The 21,682-nt window shown below is 39.7% G+C and overlaps 1 protein-coding gene across 2 annotated transcripts; it reads right to left on the reverse strand.

The window, feature by feature from the left end:
* Window positions 1–483: 483 nt before the first annotated feature.
* On the reverse strand, window positions 484–21,137 carry LOC111333575 (AT-rich interactive domain-containing protein 1B). 2 transcript variants are annotated; one of them, XM_022939181.2, is made up of 11 exons: window positions 19,485–21,137; window positions 13,424–13,753; window positions 12,507–12,960; window positions 10,481–10,867; window positions 9,631–9,843; window positions 8,107–8,339; window positions 7,554–7,604; window positions 6,960–7,041; window positions 5,613–5,707; window positions 4,055–5,207; window positions 484–3,135 (listed from the first exon to the last, which is right to left on the reverse strand). In XM_022939181.2, exons 1-11 carry the CDS (start codon window positions 20,424–20,426, stop codon window positions 1,226–1,228), a joined length of 5,850 nt encoding a protein of 1,949 aa, XP_022794916.1. In that variant the 5' UTR covers window positions 20,427–21,137; the 3' UTR covers window positions 484–1,225. The 2 variants fall into 2 exon arrangements, with proteins under 2 accessions (XP_022794916.1, XP_022794915.1); XM_022939180.2 differs by having other exon boundaries at window positions 10,481–10,882.
* Between the last annotated feature and the right edge of the window lie 545 nt (window positions 21,138–21,682).

The raw sequence follows: 21,682 nt of genomic DNA on the forward strand, positions 1-21,682 counted from the left end.
ATTAAGAACTGCTCTCTTGCCACCTCGTACCCAGGACTTGGTACGGGAGAAGTGCATTGTGCCAAGCGATTGTGCATTGTGCCAAACAAATAATGATGAATCAAACTAACATCAGAAACAAAAGAAAAAAGACATACCGGAACAAAGTAAAACAAAAGTCAAACAAGTGTGTAAGTGAATAGAGTAGGAATACGTAAAGTGCTGTAAAGAAAGCAAAAAAATCCTGAGGGTAGTTTTGGCTTCGGAATGAGGTTGGCTCGGAAAGAGATGTTGTCATATCAATGACTGACGTTCTGTCAGCCCAAGCAAAGGTCCTCCTAAGAGAATCAGGTGCGTGAAAAGACTGGTAACAGCCCTCGTCTAAAAGATCACACTTGGTGGACTGTTACTTTTCGACTTCAAAACACTTGCAGTCAAGCACATTGGTGTTTATCTGTGAGTAAGCTTAATAAACGGGCGAGTACTCAGAAATACAGACTAAGCTCTGAAAAACTGTCATTTTAATATCTCCTTTCAACATATATTCTACCTAATGAAACACTTTAATACATACTTATCTTACGAGGCCCTTTTTTTACACGTAATTTTTCATATCAAACAATACCTGACCTCTCCTTACGTTACCTCTACAGGGATAGCAAAAATGTAAAATTTAGCTTCCTTGCTTGTTTGTCAAATCTACAAAAAACTCTTTTTTCAGAAATACTTAATATATTGTAGACGGACTCAACTTTACATATCATACAATGGTTATACAGCTGGTTAATATCTGGAGATAGATGTCGGTATTGCACCCCTGTACTACCAACAATACTGATGGCACAAGACGAAAGTTGTCCTTATTACATGAAGTACGAAACATGATTTTTAACCAAACATAAACAAACAAAACATGGAAAACGGATAATTCAGTGAAAATTTGATTATCCCGCTTTCTTTCGAGTGAGAAATGCTTAAGTAAGGAACAAATATTAATGCAACAAAAGAAAAAAATAAAACCATGATTTTAATATAGAGCAAATTATCGCCACGACGAGACAACTTTCGAGTCATTTTACACTGGCTTGGCCACAACTACATATACAAATGACAACCGAAAACTTCTCACATGTTCTTGGAGAACAAGAATTGTTTCTTATTGCTTCACCATTACAAAAATCAAAAACAAAACAAAAGCGGAATCCAGGCCAACAACGCCACGGACGGAGGACGCATGCGCCGCATTTCACCTGGACAAATAGAAGAGTATCTCCGCCAAATGATTGGTGATTGTACTGTCCAGAACCCGCAAAACAGAGAGCCTTAAGATCCGCTGTTGAAACGGTAAGAAGAGAGCACGGTTTGAGCGTATGCGTGCCAAGCACACTAGCGTCGAAGCAGCCCGGCGTAACATGTCCACACTCGTACCGCAAAAGCTCTCCGAATGAAAGCCGGCCTGTGCCAGGGCACTACCTGACGAATATGCGCTCATGCTGGACGCTGCATCTTCGATAAATTCCAACAACATTGAAATGCACGCCTTGCTGTCGCCGAAACCAACGAAGGAATTCTCTCCTTGTGCCAGGTTGGACAGCAAGACTAGCGCAAGTTCACGAGTCACTGGATTGTCTCTCTCGCCAACAAGTCGAACCAACATGGTGTACAATTCGTCCACCCGCGTCAACGGCGGAGTGGAAAGAATTATGTCGACGTTAGACTCCAGGATGCTCATCTTTGCCAACGCCTCTAGAACCAGCTGTCTGGGGGACAGGGAAGTACCTGGAGTGGCTGTAGGCATTGGATCCTGAGCAGCAGCCGACGGACAGACGAACCAGTGGAGCAGCCCATCCAACAGAGGAAGACTGATGGCCTCGGGATACAGAGACAAGTCCAACTGGCCGGCTACATTGGCCGTTATCACCAAAGCGTTCTCACGCAGACCTTCCAAGCAGTACCACCACCAGTCGTGACGATCGTCGCTTGGACACTCCACCTCGATCTCATCCTGAAGATAGGAATGCCGGTAGGGAACCCGTTTGGAGTGTTTATGATGAAGAAGTAACAGCCGGCCAACGATTAGTAACAATCCTGCGTGGCGCGACATTTCAGCGTCGTTTCCCGGAACAAAGGAAAGTCCACGGAGAATGTTAGACACACAAAGGCAGCGCCGCGACACGGCGTCCTGGCTCTCAGTTCTTAAGCACAAAGGTGCATCTTCCTTGCCGCACGACTGCTCTTCAACAACTGCATCCTGTTTCACGTTTATTTTACTAACAACTGATTGAATATAAGCGTCCGATTCTGTATCCTCCTCGTCAGAATCTAGGTCTAAGTCCAGTTCCTTTTTTAACCGCGCGGTAAACTGTTCTACTTCGCTCACTCTGTTGCACTTATCATTTTCTCGAGTTTTTAATTTCTCCTGTGATGGTTCTTTCTCCTTTTTAACAACAAAGTCAGCTTTTGATTCGCCCTCCTCTACCACAGGAGAGGATAGATTGGTTTTCAGTTTACTAAAATTCCCACCGCATTTGATTTCGTTTGCACAACAATTGTCATCTTTACACTCAACTGATGAATTCTCATCGTCATTTTCAGTCCGACTTGTTTTCTCGTTCTCAGCTTTTACTTCCCCTTCACAATTCTCCTCAGTTTCGGAAAGAATTACATCTTCGCTGCAATCAGTTTCTCCTCTGCAATGAATTACCTTGGTCGAGTATTCTGGTCTCGTTTTGAAGTCGAGGTGTGTTTGAATATGACGAGTGGTGTCTCCGCCTCCCATGAGCCAGTCGCCGGATCCGCTTTGAAATCCATCTTTCGGAATATCAAACGTGGATGCTATCAAGAGAGCGGTAAAACTATTTTTGGCGGCTCTGTTTAACTTTTCAATCTTTTCTTCGTCTTCCTCCTTTCGCGCAATTTGTAAAACCACCGAACCAACGCTGATCTCACTCTCGACAAATGTATCAAAAATGTCAATCAAATAACGTCGGAAGTGATCGATAAGGTTATCCAAGAGACCCGGCAGTTGGGATAACATGAAATACAGCACCGTGTTGTCGTCATAGAGCAGAATGTTAAGGGTATCTAGTGCCCAGGTTGCCTCTGATAACAAGCCGGATTTCAAAGACATCATTACCCTCCATGCTTCAACGGGGCCTAGAAAAGAAATAAAAACGTTTTTAACAGCTTCAGTTGGCGGACTCGCTCGGCGCCATAACATCTTGACCGCTGTGATAACGAAAATCGTTGTTGATAAGAGTACAGAACACGCCAAACCACTGTCGATTTGTTTTGTTCCGTTTTTTTTTTTTTTAACCACAACATCGACGGCAAATAAAACAATTCTTTCAATGATAAAGGCATTGCGTGACACGTTGAAGCGAGTAGCGTTGTCTACACTATCATCGACAACGGCAAATTAGTCAGTGATATTGCGATATTACTGCCAACTGTGGTAAAACACTGCGTCAATCAAACGTCCCCGAGGGGTAAAAGGCGTTCATAAGGATACTGTAAAATTATCACCATCATCAATTTAAAACAATTAAAAAGAAAAAAAAAAAACATCAAAAAGTATTGGAGGAAAACTGATATCTCCCCTGAGTTTTCGAGAATCATTTTCGCGAAAGACAATGACCAAAATTACCTATTAAAGTAAAGTCTGTTTACGAGCCAGAGGCCCATCAGGCCGGCACTTAAACTCCGGTTTCTGTAGCATGAAGCGACTAGGAGTATTTCTACTCCCCCCCCCCCCTTCTGGATGGGATGCTAGTCCATCGCAGGGTTACCCCCCAGCATTAAATTTGCCGGTACCCATTTAAACACCTAGGTGAAGAGAGGCACTGTGAGAGTAAAGTGTCTTGCATAAGAACACAACACAATGTTCCCGGCCGGGGCTCGAACCCGGACCACTCGATCCGGTGTCGAGCGCACCAACCATTAGGCCACCGCACCTCCACAAAATAACCTATTGCAGATAGCAATAGTAGGGAAAGGAAGCATCAAAGGCGCTTTACTCTACTCTTTCCCTTGATGTTTGTGTCGGGTAAGACAAAACAAATAAAACAAAACGTACCCAAATCTCTGGAAGTGAGTTTGCGCTTCTTCGTAAATACAGGCCTTGTGGCCTCGACACAGTCATTTGGAAAAGGCATCTCTCTCTTCACAGATGACGTGTGAGTTTGTTGTTGTTGGTGTTGCTGCTGTTGCGACGGTGGATGTGCCGTTTGTTGCACAGGATACTTCATTTTTGGCAAAGCCTGGAGCGGCGGCGCCTGTGCCATAGGCTGTCTCGACGAAGGAGATGGCGAAGGACTAGGGCGATATGGTGGCGTTGCTGAATACTGGTTTTGGCGGCCTGCGTAAGAGCCATACGGTGGTGCAGGGGAGTACTGGGATTGAGGCCCGCTAGAGGAACGCGGAAGTCTGTTGTGCGCCCCAGGGGGGTAGTCTACAATGTGTTCAGGTTCTGCTGATGGGCTGTACTGAGAACCCCACAATGAATGCATCTTATCTTGAGGGCTCGCATTGGGCATCATGGAATGAGGTGATGCCAGAGATCCCATCAATGACGGGCTTGACCGCTGCTGGTACTGTGCATGCTGGTAGTTCGTCGCTGGGTGGCTTGCTTGTGAGTTGGACTGCTGATAGAACTGCGACAGGGACGAAGGGCCCTGATACATGTTACGCTGCGACATTATGTAAGGGGGAAGCCCTCCACTTTGAGGGTGACTTGAAATACTGCTCCTTCTCTCTCCACCGTAGGAGTATTGGGGCATTCCAAATGGACTGGAAGGCGTGGGAGGGTTAATTGGAAAACTGCCAGAACTTTCTCTAAATTCTGAATACATTTTGCCGCTATCATAACTGGGCTCAGGGTATCCGTCCTTCACGTTATAGCTTGGAGGTAAATTAGAAACAGAGTCATTTGTCATTGAGCTGTAGGATCCGTGAACTGGCGTGGTGTCTGCTGCTCTCGAGGTCTGCGTTAAACTGTTGGTTGGTATAATTGCCTCTGAGCAAGTGACTGTTGCGTTGGGTGGCGGAATACCTGAACCTTCCAGAAGATTGATTTTAATGTCGTCAATGGAGTTACCTTTACTGAATTTCATCTCGTAAGACAACAGATATCTGGAGTACTGACTACGAAGATGGTTCACAACATTCGGGTTGTCTGTTGGAAGATTCATAGCCTCTAAAACTTCCTGCCAGAGTTTTCTCTTGACCACCTGATACAAAGAACAAAAAAATTACGTCTAGCGTGCTGTCGCGTGGAAGAACACTGATTCAAATGTACACGCAATGAGTACGCAAATACACGCATGATTGATGGAGATAAGGACTTTCAAGAAGGGAATTAGTATCGACTGTAATGAAAAACCAAACAAAAAAGGTATAACTCTTCAGCTCTTCGATTGAATGCTGGCGTTTGCTGGATGTAAGACTCTCAACCCACTGCACATTCTTATACAATTTTCCCCCACAATAATTTCGCTGCAAGCAATTGACCACTGAGCAGAGTGGGGTATTATCAGTTCTAGTCTCTGTTACCACCACTTGACAATCACGTTAGCACGGCAGTAATAAATAATAATAAAACCGTCATCAAAAAGCTACGGTTTAACGGAACTCACTTCCTGTAAACCACCTCTTTCCTGGACAACAGTGTAGAATTTAAAGAGATCCAGCGGCTGCCTCATCACGAGCGGAACTTGGGTGATTTGTGTACCTATTAACAATAAAAACAGTAATAAACAGAAATCCAAACCCTTCAACTCCTAAGAAAGATTGGCTTCTAATTTCTCCTTCAGGGTTCGCACCCTTTTTCAGAAACAAATTTTAACGAATTTCCAGGACTTTTTCAGGCTCAGATTGATCTTTCCAGGACTCTAATTTGACCTTTAACCCTGTCATTCCCGAGATTTCAAAATCAATTCTCCTCCTTATGGTCTATACACATTTCTTATAACGTAAATTTTGAAAACTTTATTGCTTGATTTAATCAAATTTCCAGGACTATCCAGACCCTGTGGTCTTTTTCCAGGACTTTCCAGTCTTGGAAATGGAAAATGTCAAAATAAAATTCCCGGACTTTCCAGGTTTTCCAGGACCCGTACGAACCCTATCCTTACGTAAACGTCATGGGAATAAAGGAAATGGTCATCACCCTAAGAAGCTTTGATTATAAAACAAATTCTCCTTTTCAGTACCAAAGGAAATGTATAGAGAACAGTATGGAGAATAGCAATGCTGGTGCTTGGGTCTAAAAAGTTAAAGTAGTGACAGGATTTAGGGACCGCGAGGAAACATTGTGTGACACAAACTTTCCTACCACCAAGGTTGAAATGAGTTCCTGAGAGCCCTCACATGGGAGGCAGTTCACATATTTGATTTCCTTATAATTCACAATTATTCATCAACTCAATTGATAAAAACAAATTATCTTGCAATACCCTCCACTAATGCAGCACCAAACTTTCACTAGAAACTTAACCCCGTCATTCAAACTTCACTTCATTGCCCACTGATGAAATAGGGGCACCAATAGTCGTGTTTTCCATTAGTTTTCAAGAGTACATAGATACTTAAGGTGAATAAAGGCTGATAGTTTCTAAAGAAACATTTTGGGGCTGCGTCGGTGGGGTTAACGAAACAATTTGGATATATCAACAAAGTTGTAATGGTAAATTGGCCGCCGCAACGATTAGAAAAGCTCACGTTTCGAGTGTTAGCCCTTCGTCGGAGCGAAGAGAGGAATTGTGGGTTGTGTGTGCTTTTAAAGGCAGAAAATGGAGCTACGTTATTGGAGCTACGTTATTTTCTGCCTTTAAAAGCACACACAACCCACAATTCCTCTATTCGCTCCGACGAAGGGCTAACGCTCGAAACGTCAGCTTTTGTAATCGTTACGGCGGCCAATTTACCATTTCAACTTTGTTGATATATCCAAATTATACTTAAGGTGACCACACATTCATTACCTTGACTGTTCATGAAAGCTTGATACTTATTGAGAAACTCTTTCCTCTCTGGTTCATCAGAGAGTTCATACAACTTGGATAACTGAAAGAGTTAACGAAATCATACAACAGGTATCAAAGAAATGAAAGGTAAAGTAAAGTATTTAATTTTGATGACATCTAGTGTTTCCCATTTTCTCACATGCATGGAAGGAGGGTGCTTGGGTTATTATGGGAGCTTCCACTGTGTCTCACCTGTCCACAGATAGGATACAACTCCTATGACTGGAGCCTTGAAAGCCCAGCAATGAGCCTCCAATTTGAGGCACCCTTAGAATGTTCGATCAGTGGAAGGAAAAATCTGAGGGTGGGTGGGCTGGGGGATTGCTTGACACAATTGGAGTGAATTGCTCAGGATTACACGTCACTGCTTCCACAACCAAGATCCAATCCAAACACAGATCCCATGTTCCACAGGAGCTCACAATTGTAACAATGATTGCTGAACAAGAATCACTGCCAAGCTCCTAGTGGTGAACTTCATTAGAAGTAGATGCCACAAAATTTTAATGACCAAAAAAATCAGTAAACTAAAGTGAACTAGAAAATGCTTACCTTTTCATATTGCTGTTGGTTCTGTCTGGATGATGGAAACTGGTATGATGACTAACAATTAAAACACAAATTAATCAAAATCGACTGCAGTTGTGATTTTGAAGAGAAAATAAGCAGACCTTAGTATGAAGGTGTGTACTGAGGTGTATTATAAAATGTATTTGCAGGGTTGAGTGTGAAGTGGCAGTATATTCTCTCTGTGTGCATAAAAAGGAGCTCAGGGCATCAAAATCAGCTAGAGGATTCTATGCACAAAGGTGGAATTCTTCACTCTTTGAATTGATGCCTTGCAAACACAATGTATTTTGCCAAATGCTATAAACAGGATTTCAAAAATCTTTAAATGGTTCTGCTAAGTTTTTCTCACAAAATTTTTGTAAAACATAATTCACACTTCTCAGAAAAACATGAAAAAACCTTTTTATATTGTGTACTTCAAACATAATCCAATGTTAGTATGAGTACAAAAATAATTGACCATTATTGTCCAGTTACCTCTTCCCTGTACACACAAGGTGGCAAACAAAACAAAAGATGACAGATACCGACTAACCATTGAGATGGAATTGTTTGGAAGTGAAGGGTTGATTTCATCCAAGTCAATCTCAGCATTACCAAATGATGATGTAATGGAAACTCCTGAAGGAGACACTCCAGGAGAAAGGCCAGAAAAATTTGATAGAGGTGATGATGGGGCAGACGGAGGGGAATCCCCTTTTTCCACAGCAGGGGTCAAGTCCAAAGTGGAACTTGTAAGTTCACGCGAATCTGTGTTACTATTTGGGCCTTAAAAGCAACAAACACATTTGTTCAGTTGTTGTTACAACCACGGCTAGAGTTACTCAACAGGCCTTTCTTCTTCTCAATAGGCTGTTGGCACACTCCATATATTCCTCCCCCTCAGCTGCAGTCAGTTTCAGGCATTAAGTTTTTTCTTGGAACAAGATTCATCCTCAATCTAGCAGCTCATTACACTTTTGGACCTACTTGTTGAGACAGTTGTAGCCCCCCCTCCCCCCCCCAAAATGTTGGATCAACATTAAACCTTGAAACTAATTATATAAACTCCAGGGGGAGGTGGGTGGGGTGGGATCCAGAGAAACAGACAGATGCTGAGCTGGACACGATGTACAGAGAGTGCCACCCAACTACATGCACATCTGGATGTATAAACAAAGAAAACTGCACTCCATACACACAAAAAAATTGCATCCAACAGCATGGTGCAGTAAGCACAGTTATAATCTTAAAGTGCACCTAAACCCAAAAATTTTTTTTGCTTAACGAAATAAGCGTATTTTTTGGAGTATTTCTGAGCAAAAAGTTTTTTATTTGCTCAAATCTTCAATTTTCAGTGCCCAGTCAAAATAGGGAAAATCGGCTGCCATCTTGCCCCACGACCAAGTTTAAAGAGGAATGGCTCTAGCGGGTAATGTGTCGTCAAATCGAGAACACGAAAGTCTGCATTTCACACATTTCACTTGTTTGGGAAGGTTGTAGTTGATATTGTCCTAAATATTCTGACTAAGTGTGTTGTAGAAGGATGTAGCAATGTGCAAAATTTGCAAGAGCGCTTCATAGATTCCTCATACAACACACCTAGTCGGCATATTTCGGACAATATTGACAACAACCTTCCCAAACAAGTGAAAATGTGTGAAATGCTGACTTTCATGTTCTCGATTTTACGTCACATTACCCGCTAGAGCCATTCCTCTTTAAACTCGGTTGTGGGGCAAGATGGCGGCCGATTTCCCTATTTTGACTGGGCACAGAAAATTAAAGATTTGAGCAAATTAAAAATTTTTGCACAGAAATACTCCAAAAAATAAGCTTATTTTGTTAAGCGAAAAAAAAAATTTTGGGTTTAGGTGCACTTTAAGGGCAGTGTTACCTTCATTCAAGACAATCTCTTCTGGTACTTGTATAAAAACAAAGTTTTTCCATGGGAATACAGCGTACAAAAATGAGTGGTTACCACAACTTACAGAAGCTCCCACTATAAAGATCCTCTGCACTGAGGCAACCTTTATGTATGAAACTACATGTACATATGCTTAAAATTTAACAATCTTACCATTTACAGGGGTTCCTTGTGGCTGTGATGGAGATGATGCCACAGGTGTAGGTAGCGATGCAACAGATGGAGGAGCAGAACCTTGAGAGGGTGGCTGCTGTTGGTTGTCATTTTCAGTAGGAAGTCCAGCTTCTTCTGCCCTCATCGATTCAATCATGGCTTCTACATCCTCTGCCGTTGGAAGTTCATTAAGTGTTGGAGATGGTACACGGCCTATGAGGAGGCAAGATCAGAAGGTTTAGAAAAGAACTCCATTTCTATTAAAGTCGTGTATAAATTAGTGTAAATTCAATTCTAAAGCCCCTTATTAAAATGATCACACAGAATCATTCAACATTATGTTTATCAGACTAAACATAGAATAGCTACTGTAAAAGAGCAAAAACTGTTGGATCAGAAATCAAATATAGTTTGATCCCACAATAAGCTTTCTGCATAGTGCACTGTTCTATCAAGTGTCATAAAACCAAAACAAAAGTTATCACAACTGCCAATCAGAAGAAAGGAAAAGACCTTTAAGGGCCAATGAGAACTTAAAGTAAAAACAACCCAACTCCCAAAAGCACAGGAAACACTGGCGACCAAGTTGTGATTGGTTTAAATTTTGTGTCCAATTGGTGGAGAAAGTGGCACAAGGTTTCTGTAACAATCACAGAGCAAAGTAAAGCAAAATCAAAGTATTCTAGGATTACTTTCGACACTCAATTGAAAGTTGCTCTATTAACCCTAGAATTGCAGCTCCTTATTTTTTTCTTTTTCTTCCTTAGTCTTGTATTGATATCAGAGGTGTTAAACAATCATTTACTCATGAAACCATTACAATGTAGATAGTCACAAAATTGAGGCTAACCTGTTTGAACGTTTGCACCCATCATAGACCCTAACTGCATAGGGGACATTGCTGAAGCAGGCATGTTCTCTGATCCTTTACTGCTCAACATCATCTCCTGAGGACTGACATAGGGAGGACCAGGACCCTGTGCTGCTCCGGGATATCTTGGTCCAGAGTTAGCAGCTTCAAGAACAGCGGCAGCAGCAGCTGCAGCAGCTGTTCCACCCACAGCTGATCCAGCTGTAGAGCTTCCCACACTAGCTGGAGGTAGGCTGTTGCCAGATACTCCCGCAGCTGACATTGGGGTTCCTGCCATTCCAAAAGGAGGAGGCATTTTGCCAGGAGGATAAGTGGGCATACTTCCTGTGGATGTCGGGCTGTCTGTACCAAAATTGGGCATACCACCTGAAGGAGAAGTTCCTTCAAATCAAAATTGGGGGAAAATTAAACATAAGGTTGACTCTTTTTAGCTGAATAACTTGGGTTCTGGTTGTGTGACGAGTGGATAACACAAGGGTCACACCTATCTTTAGCTGGTGCTACATTAGTAGTTATCCTGTATTTTGCACACTACAGCCCTAGTTCCAAACTTTCATTCTCATTACTAAAGTAAAATGAATTTTAAAGTAGGTTTATAACACATTCGGGAAAAACTAATCAAAGCAAACAAATGCCTGTTCATTTTAAGATCTTTAAGGAAAGAAGGGTACAATCAGGCCAAAGTAGACTATCTGTTTCTAAATCTGGTTCTACCAAATATATTATACGGGCTGCCCGTATTTGGCGCTGTAAATTCCGAATTAACAACAATCCAATGTTTCTTAGATCGATGTTATAAGCCCAAGTATACATCCGAACACATTAATGTCTATGAATTGTTAGATCAACAAGACACACGTATCTTCAAGAATTTTTTTAATAATACAATACACCCTTTAAGAGCTAAAATGCCAAAAAAGAAATCAACCAAGTACAATCTGAGGAAAGAGACAAGTCACCATCCTAAAATTAACACTGATAGGTTAAAAAACACGTTTGTCAACCGCTTAATTTTTAAACATAATCTAGTCTTATAATTTTTATCTGACTTTCTCTGTAATTTATATATATAGTTTCTTTTAACCTTGTAACATAGGATATGTGATTATTTATCTTATGCCTAAAGATTCAATTTCAAGATTCAAAAAATTTATCTGAAGGACACCTCTATTACATGTGTGTGCATACAGATACCAAAAGTATGCTGACAACTCAATAGGAAAATGTGACTTCCATTTTCATCACATTTCATGTTTACTATTGACACTCATATTAGGGTAAGTACAGTTATAAGTGTTATTCTGTCAACTAATACAACCAGATTTGGAGGATTATTAAGTCAGTCCTCTCTGAGATTTGACAACCAACTACTGTTGATCTCCAATTTCAGAAGTTCTTGATTGCCAATCAAATTCTCCTTGTCAGTACCATAGGAATTGTAAAGAGGACAGTGTGGAGAATACATTTTCCAAACACTGAACAAGCGTTAGGGTGCAAGTGGTTACTGTAAAAACCCGCGGATAAGTCGCACCTTTTGTCCAAAAATCGTTGCTAGAAATTGGGGGTGCAGCTTACCTGCGGTAACATTTGAAAAAGGTGTTGGGAATGTCAATGCCAAATTTTGTTAACGCGTCCAATCTAATGCCTGGTTACTAAACTCTGAATGCTTCACTCACGTTCTTGTTGTAATGCAAAAATCTATGGAAAAACTGTGTTGAATAAAGAAATTTCTCTCAACAAATACCAGAAAAAGATCAATCTATGTCAAAGTTGGTAGAAACAATGTTCATTATATTAAAGTGTTAAAATTGTGGGTAAGACTTTGAAGTATTTTCTGTTGCAAGGTTAATAGTGAGTTTGCATTCGATGAACAGTGGATGAAGAAGACTTCTCAAGACTCGCTTTTGGATTTCTTTCAAAAAACTTTTTTCCAAAATTTGAGCTGCTAAATTCAGGGTGCAGCATTATCCACAGGGTTTTTACGGTAATTTAAATCGATACTTACCATCAGCTACACCTCTCATGGGTGAGCCCAAAGTGATGTTGGGAGAAGGTGTGTGCCGGGAGTGAAGAGACACTGGAAAAGCTGGAGGATTACTGCGCTGGTATGCCCCTTGACTGCTTCCATATTTAGCCAACATCTCTGAAGAAGAACCCATACGACCCATTGATGTGTTGCCATATGATTGAGATGCTGATGGAATTCCATGCTGCTGTTGATCAGCTATTCTGCTGGAGGGAAAATCTGGACCTGGAAGATTGTCTCCTACATTACTGCTGGGGTATCTCATACCCGTAGAGCTGCCAAACAAGTCGCCCGAGGCTGGTTTGGGGAGGATTGGTTGTGGATGGGAGGACGGCATCCGTGGCATTCCAGTTGGAGGTTGTGGATAAGATGGTTGCTGCAGTTGTCTTTGTTGCTGTTGAGCCATGTAAGACATTTGCTGTTGAAACTGAGGCTAGAGGTGAGGAGCAAATGTCAACAAAAGATGATAAAATAAATGCAATAGAAATGCACCAAAAAAAAGTGGGGGAAAAAGCTCTAAATTTTGATTGTTTTTTATGACACTTGCCATTTTCTACTCTGTAAACCCAAAGAGTGACCAGCAACTAATATCTCCTAAAACAGTAACTCTGCTGAATCATTCATTAAGATCATGGGAACAAAGGAAATGATAGTTTACCAAAGAAGCTCTAGTTGTTTAAGAGGTCTTCTTGCCAGTACCAAAGGAAATTGTACATTAAAGAGAATGAAGAATATGGACATTGATGTTGGGGTATAATATAGGATTAAGCAGGTTGTCGATTTGATGTCTGCTTGGTATAGCACAATCAGACTATACAATTAAAAAGTTTTACTGATTAAATCCTTAAGTACTTTTGAAGATCACACTTACAATAGAAAATAACAATTTCACTTACTTGGGGAAATCTATGTTGCATTTGCTGTTGCTGAAAGTTTGAAAAGTCTTGTGGAGGTGTCTGCATTTGATTTGCCATACGTTGTGGGTGTCCTGAGAGATTTGCTTGGCCAACAACCTGCCTACCCATGGGCATGTTGCCATAGTATTGCTGAGACTGTGGCAAAGCTCCTGCCTTCATTCCTTGTTGCTGCTGTTGCTGCATCACGTATGATGCATATGACTGCTGGGGGCCAGCTTGTTGGGACTGTGGTTGATGTTGTTGTGGTTGTTGTTGTTGCGAACCACCCATCATCATGTAAGGAGACTGTTGCTGAGGAAGTCCCTGTTGCTGCAATAATAGTGAAGAGGGGTTATATATTTTTCTATTAGTGTATGAACACAGAGCTCAAGTCTAAGGCTGTATGAGAAATCACTGTCAAATTATTTCACTACTTCAGACAAGAAGTTTTAAAGTAGTACTTATTTGACAACAATGCATACACTGGACTAAACTGGGTAGAATTTCATCATTCTTTGATACCTTAATTAAGTTTACACCCTACAATTAGTATTTATATTCTTCACATTGTTCTCGTTATATTTTCTCTGGTAATGCTGAGGAGAGTTCAGACTTTGTTTGACCATAAGGAGCATAAAAAAATAGGTGATGATTTTATTTATTCTTATCTCCTTTGCATTTGATTCAAACGTAATACCGTGGGGAGAAATTAGGAGCCAGTCACTCTCAGAGGTTCTAAGGTTGAAGGCACTAAAAGGATTGCCAAAGGGTTGAAAGAGGGTGAACAGAGCGAATCAAAAGATGCCTTATAACAAAAACATTGTCTAAAGAAAAAAAAATTAAACAAATTAAAAATAAGCAAAAGGCAAAACAGTAAAAACTTCTGTCACACAAATCTAATTTTCCTGGTGGATAGCACCAAGACCAAATTACTTACAGTGTATGTGATTGTTTTGAATAAAGGCTGATAGTTTTGAAAGAAACTGTTTGGGGAGAAGGGCTAACGCTCGAAACGTCAGCTTTTGCAATCATTACGGTGGCCAATTTACCATTTCAACTTTGTTGATATATCCAAATTATGTGATTGTTTTGTTTTGTTTCCAAAAAAAAAAAAAAAAAAGGATATGTTTTCAGATAAATTTCAATAACTTAGATAATTTTTTAAAGCATACATGTATGATACTGCAATGTGTTTTGGATGATAAAAAGATCATTTGCATGTTTGGTTAAAATGCCCCCTGGCTGAGACAATCTTGAATGAATTACAATGTAGATTTTACAGTTAGAAATTTTCCAGAAATTTCTACTGGGTAAGTTCTTAAACCTCTTCAACCTGTTTTTGGTAATACTGTTAAGCACCCCTTAAAATGATGTTGGTTCTCTACTTGACAAAATATCTTAAGTCAGGCATAACCTGAAGTTCTGAATCGGAACTTGGAAAATTTGGAATATTTGTCTACTGGGCATTTCTCTGCAAAATTTTGTGTAACTAACCAATCCCTGATTGATTCGCTCCGATGAAGGGCTAACACTCAAAACGTCAGCTTTTGTAATCATTACGGTGGCCAATTTACCATTTCAACTTTGTTGAAATATCCAAATTAATCCCTGATTAAGTTTGCCTGAGGTTTTTCAGAGAGAATTGAGTCAATATTTAGTGTTGAGAAATGGCAATTTTGTGGTATGCTCAACTTCAGATGTTTCATCACCAAGAGAACAAACATGTTTTCTCAGAATTGATTGACTTTTTAAAACAAACATCTGCCACACTCAAGAAGTTTTTAAAAAACCTCTTTATGGAAATGCATTAAAAGAAAAATTAAAATTTATTCTCCACCAATTCACAAAACTTTTAATGGTTTCTAAAGTTACTGGCCACCCACATATTGGAGAAGTTATTGGTATTCATAACATGTACATGCATGCTAAGAGTGTTACAGGTAACATGATAGCAAAAAGAACTTTTCTTTGACGACAAAGAATCAGTTCAGATACTGAAATTAACTACAATCTGATGCCCTAAAACAACTGCATGGCTCAAAAAATTTCATCAATGAAATGCATTGGTTCTGAAGAGAACCTATCTTAAATCAACCTCAACTCATATTATTGCGATAAAATATTTTGCAATCAGGTGACTTGTTTTTTTGTTAAGCTGTGTCTATTTTGGCTGATTCAGTTTGTCATCTGAAACAAAACAAAACTGAAATAATTCTATATTTTGTATCTGAATCAAACCATCATCTTGCCTAGCTCAAATAAAACTACTTACTTAGCAGTGGCTCTTGAAACAATGCATGAATCTCATGGACTGAACAATCATTTGCCAGAAAGCTATAATTGCTCATGGCCCTGAAAATTGGACGTAGTGGATTTGATTTTTCTTGAGCTGAATTTAGTTTCCAACATGGAGTTAAACTTCTGGCCCCGGTTGTTTAAAGGGTGGATAATCCTATCAACAGGATAAATTGCTTTCCTTGTTTTGTTGACACTCATCTGCTGGGTAGTGTTATTGGCAAATCAAACAACCAAGCCCTAGTTCAAAACAAAGAGTTTCCTTTGTACATTCAAATTCAGTATGGCTTACAGTTAACTCTGAGCCTGACATGGCCCTATCTGGCTAAGACACAGTTCACTTGTAAAAACAGTAGGGATAATGTATTGCAGCACTTTCTTTAACGTCAAAATCGCTTTTTGAGAAAGAAAATTTGTTCGCTCTTAGAAAACTTAATCACACTTTTACTTTCAACATCTTCAGCTAACTACAATAAGAGCAAAAGAAATGGAGCTTAAATTACCAATATTCAATGTTCTTTTTTCACCACATTGTTAGGGTTGAAGCTATAAAAATTACACTGCCAGCAAAATTCAAGTGAGGAGGCTCAAAGGTGGCAAATGATTGTAAGGGCATAACCTCTGAAGTATCTGCTGTGCTTTAACCAGCAATTGCTGGCCAAAAGTTCAGCCAGTGATTGCAGCTTTTTCATCCAGCAAATTTTGCCAGCAGCCAGTGCTTAGTGACAACCTTTTATTGTACTCTGATACCTATCTGAATAAAGGGGGTAATTTTCTACACAAAACTGTGGTGCTGTGCCAGTGGGGGGTATAGCAAGATTGTTTGGTTTTAGCAACTGAGATGATGATAAAAATTGGCCATCATGAAGGGTTTCAAACGCAAATAAAACATATCTATTTTGGGGAATTTCAGGAACATTTTACTTAAATAAAATAGCTAAACCTACATTGCATTATATTCTAAAGTGATTTGGCATCAACTTTGTAAAACTTATAAGCAGAGACGTTTTTGAGATATGGACAGCAACTGAAAGAAGAATAAAACTAACTTTGATGCCCTCTAACCCTTTTGTGTCAACTCTAAGGTCTTGGTTTTTTAAATTAGCACTTTAAACCAAAGTGTGCGAACCAAAAAGTTGTATTGAGCCTTGGGACTAAGAACTGTTAACTTTTGACTGTATTTTATATCTTGAAAACATTGTACTCAGGCTGCCTATTATCAATTCTTAACGCTGGCTTTTTTATTTTCCTTCACTGCCAGAACTGAGAATTCACTGTGTAAGATCAAACACTGTAAATAAGTAGATTCTTGTTTTCTTTTCACCACTTCTCTAATCGAACAATATTGCAAGCTGATCTCTAATGCTTTTTTTCCCTAAAAACTCCCTTTTTTGGCCACATTACCAATTTACTTAATGTCTGTGAAATAAAAGCTTTATTAAGGAAAGATGAATATTAGACCAAAACACCATGCCCTCAAGGTCATCATAAATACTATCTCACATCAATATTTGAGTTTTAAGCAAAAAAAAAAAAAAGAAATACATGTTATAGCAAAATAGGGATAACTGTATTACTATTGCTCTCATACTCCTCTCGAGTAGCATGTCATGTACAGTTTACACTGCTTAGCTTCTCCTTCAGAGAAAGCTATGCCCAGGTTAGAACACAGCTGAACACCTACGCATATGAAAACCAAGAAAAGGATGTAAACATACCACTCAGACAAAACACATAACTTTATGACACCAGCTGTTTGCCGATCTAAAATTGGAATTACTTGTGCTAAACTTCTTAACTAGGCCCTGGTTCAAAATTGTAGTCAAATCAACAAATCCAAAGTCATATGCAAACAAAACTAAAAGAGGAACTTCACTTCAGATATCTTTCTCTTTACAAAGACAATCATGGAAGAACTTCCATTTATAAGTACAGATTGCAAAAGTGGTAACCCTGCATGCATTTATTTGTGGTACTCTGTTTAAATACTTTGTAAGATTTTTTTTTTTGGATACTATTGTGGGCGAAAGATTTGAAAGTTAAATTTACTCTCAAGTTTTCAAACAAACTTTACTCTTAACGTCTGCCCTGAGCTAAAAATCTTGATAAATCTTACATACATAAGGGAACTAAAAGTAAAACTAATTAAAAAATTTTGCTCAAGAAAAATTTTAGGTCAATCTACAAGCATTTATGTGGAAATGTAAATAGATAAGCAAGGACTGGTTTTCATATTCCTAGCAGATGGTAACCAACTGCTACAAAGGTAAGTGCACTTGTTTCAGTAGCAACAACCAACATCCTGTAATTGCATTTTAAAGCATGCAGAACTTAGCAACACTGTAATGGATTTGAAACATCATGAAAATCCTTCCCTTGACACTCAAGAATTCATTAGGATGGAAAAACCAAACTTGCTCCATGAAAAAGTCCCCAATCAAAATATGCAACAATCTATATATATATCACACCCCCTAAAGTGCTAAATACCTGGTCCTTTTTGGAAAGTTACTTGTAATTTTAAACATCAAGGTAGACTAACTTAGCATAAAACTAAAAATCATGGCCATAATAATTTAACTAAAGGAATATCTAATGTGAGTGACCAGTGAATCTCTCTAAGTAAAGAAAAAGATAAGCCTTGGTTAATGTGTAAACTGTGCCCTCATTTGGTATTACTTGAAATTGCTACTTCCTTTTCACTGGGACAAAACAAGAAAGTTCATCTATATTGTGACATTTCACACAGAAAATATTGTACTTGTATATTGGCCTGTACATTGAGAAAGACTATTGAGAGCATTGTTAATCAAGCAAAAAGGGGTAACAGAGCTCAAGATAGTTAAGAAAGCAGAAACACAAATTGTAGCCTGTGTGCAAGGAACTCAAGGATGAAAAACAATTACTGCAGTATTCTAAGGTACTTTGAGACAACAATGTGATTGAAATTCAGCCTAATAGCCACCTATTCTAAAACTGGACTACTGTCTTGGAAGCTTTGAATATCACTGGCTTGATCAAAAATCCAAAGACCTAACAAGCTACCTAGATTGAAATTGAAACAAGTTCATTGCAAGGAGGAAAAAGCAAGAAGTTCATATCACCATAATCATATGGTACAGTAGTTATTTAAATAAGATACGACTGCCTTGAAATGTCTTGCACTGTTTGGAACAATAACTCAATTTTAAATTTAAGCTGTACATGAAAATCAAACAAAATGAGATGTAACAACAAAAGCACTTTAGACAGACAATGAAAGGCAACAGGACAAAGACACAGTAACCCTTCACATTTCTACAAAGAAAGGTCAATAAAATGTTCTCCAGATTAATCCCCTGGAGGCCAATGAGTGATCTATGTCTGAAGCTGTCTGCATTTATTTATAAATTGACACTTACACAGCCAATCAGACGAGCAGGTAGATAAATTTCACAGGTGGTGAACCAAGTTTAAATTGTATAGAAAACTGTACACAAAAAATATCTTCGCCGGCTCGAACTCGTACGTTACAAAATCGAAACTCACTTCTTTCGGAGCACTAATGCTCGCTTCGAATCGGTTTTTATTCCGTTTGTGAAATACGATCGCCCTCGCTCAAAATTCAAGTCCGCCATTATGAATATTCTGATGATAAATATTTCAAACGCACGTCTGCTTTTACTGGGCGACTAGTTACCCCTACAATCTCCCACAAATGAACGGCGAACGCCTTAAAATACCTAAAAATGTAAACAATCTCTAGACGGTAGTAATCCCCTCTTACCTGCAATTGTGCACGACTCATCGGCGGGCCGGGTGAAGTATTTGTTGGTAAATTCGACGAACAATGGTTCGTCGTCTGCAGTCTATTCTGCCACTGAAAATGCTGATTTGTGATCATGTTTCTCTCATCTGGTTGCGAGTTGGGCGCTCTTTGCCCAGCTTGAGGCGCACTCGATTTCTGAGTGTAATAATTTGGATGAAAAGCGCTTGTTGGTTGGGAATTTAACCCTCGTTTGAGTTGATTTTCACTCTGCGCAGACATGAACCTTTGTTGGGAGCCATATTGTTCGGTTGAGTTCGGCGCTCTAGGTGCGATGGGAACTTCTTGATAGCCTCGCAGTAGCATTTCCTGTCTCGAGTTGAATTCATTGTACCGGGTTTGTGGTGATAAACTTGGTTGATTTGATGCCAGAAGTTTCATATTTGCGGGATTAGGATTCGATTCACTAAGATTTCTAGACGGCACGACCGGGCTTGCCGAGGTACTTCCTGGGTCGAGAATTGACGAAAGTTGATTGTTTAGTTGAACGGAGGCGGGCATTCCCAAACCTAGCGGTCCGCTCTTGTTTGGTAGTCCCGAAGATGAATTCATGGACATTTGAAATCCATTAGCGTTCGCCGTTGGTTGGTTCGTTCCACTTGAGTTGGACGTCGCCATTTTGTTGGGCAAGGAATTTGCCTTATTATTGTTGTCAGTCGGATCTTCAGCACCCTGAATATATTCGTGTAACTCTTCCAAAATATCTTGATTTTGCGAGACTAGTGCGCTAGTAGAACCATTCTCGCGGTATCTCGTTTCGGGGAAGAAATCTCCGCCCGTTGAGGGAAATTTAAAATGATGATTAGCGTGTTCCGTGTTCGATGTAGGCACCTTATTGGGATGTTGTAGGCGACTATCGCTTGTTCCACGGTTGCTTGCATGGACCCGGACAGTTTGCGCCATTCAACAGCGCCAAAACACTTTCTATGACACCATGCCGCCTTGGAGAAAAATTCCAAAGCCTCTGAAATTGTTTGTAAACTTCCACGTGTTGCTGAGGCTTGCCTGACGAAGTTTGACGTTGTAGAAAATTACCGCCTTTTCAGCTTGCCGACGGTGAATGCTTTTCACACACTAGCAGCCATCTATAGTCAGCACGTGTTTGAATGACAGGAGAGAGGACGTGACGTCATGAGGGCCCCTAACGATGCGCACGCAGCATACCGGCACATAAATGGCAGGATTTTTCACGTGATATTTCACGATGTGCTTTTCATTGGTTTTACTTTATCGCGGTATTATATCCGAAAAAACTTTCTTTCATCTTCAAGATTTGAAAATGAGTCAACCCTCTTTTCTATCTTACAGCTGAATCGACGAAAAGTTAAAAAATTTATGGCAGAAGCGACATTATAGTTTTATCGTATTTACACGGCCCTAAAAAAAGGCCCACTCGAAAAGGGCCCTCTACATCGCAAGCGGAGATTCGTAGAAGGGGTTTGTATCAAATTTATTCTTATTTGCTTTTTTTTCGATAAGCGCGTAATAGACGTAATACAAAACGCAAATGGCTAGTCTATTGAATTAGGTATTAAAACGAATTTGCTTTGTTAAATACAGGAGTAACGATCAAGCGCTCTAATAAGTGAAAAACGCAGACAGACGGCAATGATATTTCTGGACAAATTTAATCATAAAATTATGCTGATAATGACGCGGTGTGAATAAAGGCAATGTCGATTCAAGCGTCTGAAATGTTTTTTTTTGTTTGTGAGAAGTACACAAATTTCAATTCACCGTTTATCGAAGTAACATGTTGATTATTTGCACAAAATATTTTGAGATTCATTGTTTCAGATCTCTCTTGTTTTGGCTATTCATAAAGAGCACATGCATAAATTATCTTTGACGGAAAGCTTAAAATTTGATGGGAAAATACTTTGCAGATATTTTCCAACTTTCGGTTTCGAGAGCGCTGCGTTTACGTATTACTTCAAACTACGCAATGGAGATGCCGTGATATTTAGAAAAACCGTGGCTGTGAATCAATTGGTGATAAAAGTGACAATGAAAGTGTTGTTGGGTAACGTTTACGAAAATATGTTGTCACGCATTTAACTTTATCTTGCCGAACAGGTGCCGCCAACAAAAAAATTGTGCTTTATTTTGTGTAGTTGGCTAAGTTAAGGCGAAACTGAACCTAAAAAAATAAAATGAAA

Source organism: Stylophora pistillata, chromosome 8 (assembly GCF_964205215.1).
Source record: "Stylophora pistillata chromosome 8, jaStyPist1.2, whole genome shotgun sequence".
In the NCBI taxonomy this organism is placed as follows: domain Eukaryota; kingdom Metazoa; phylum Cnidaria; class Anthozoa; order Scleractinia; family Pocilloporidae; genus Stylophora; species Stylophora pistillata.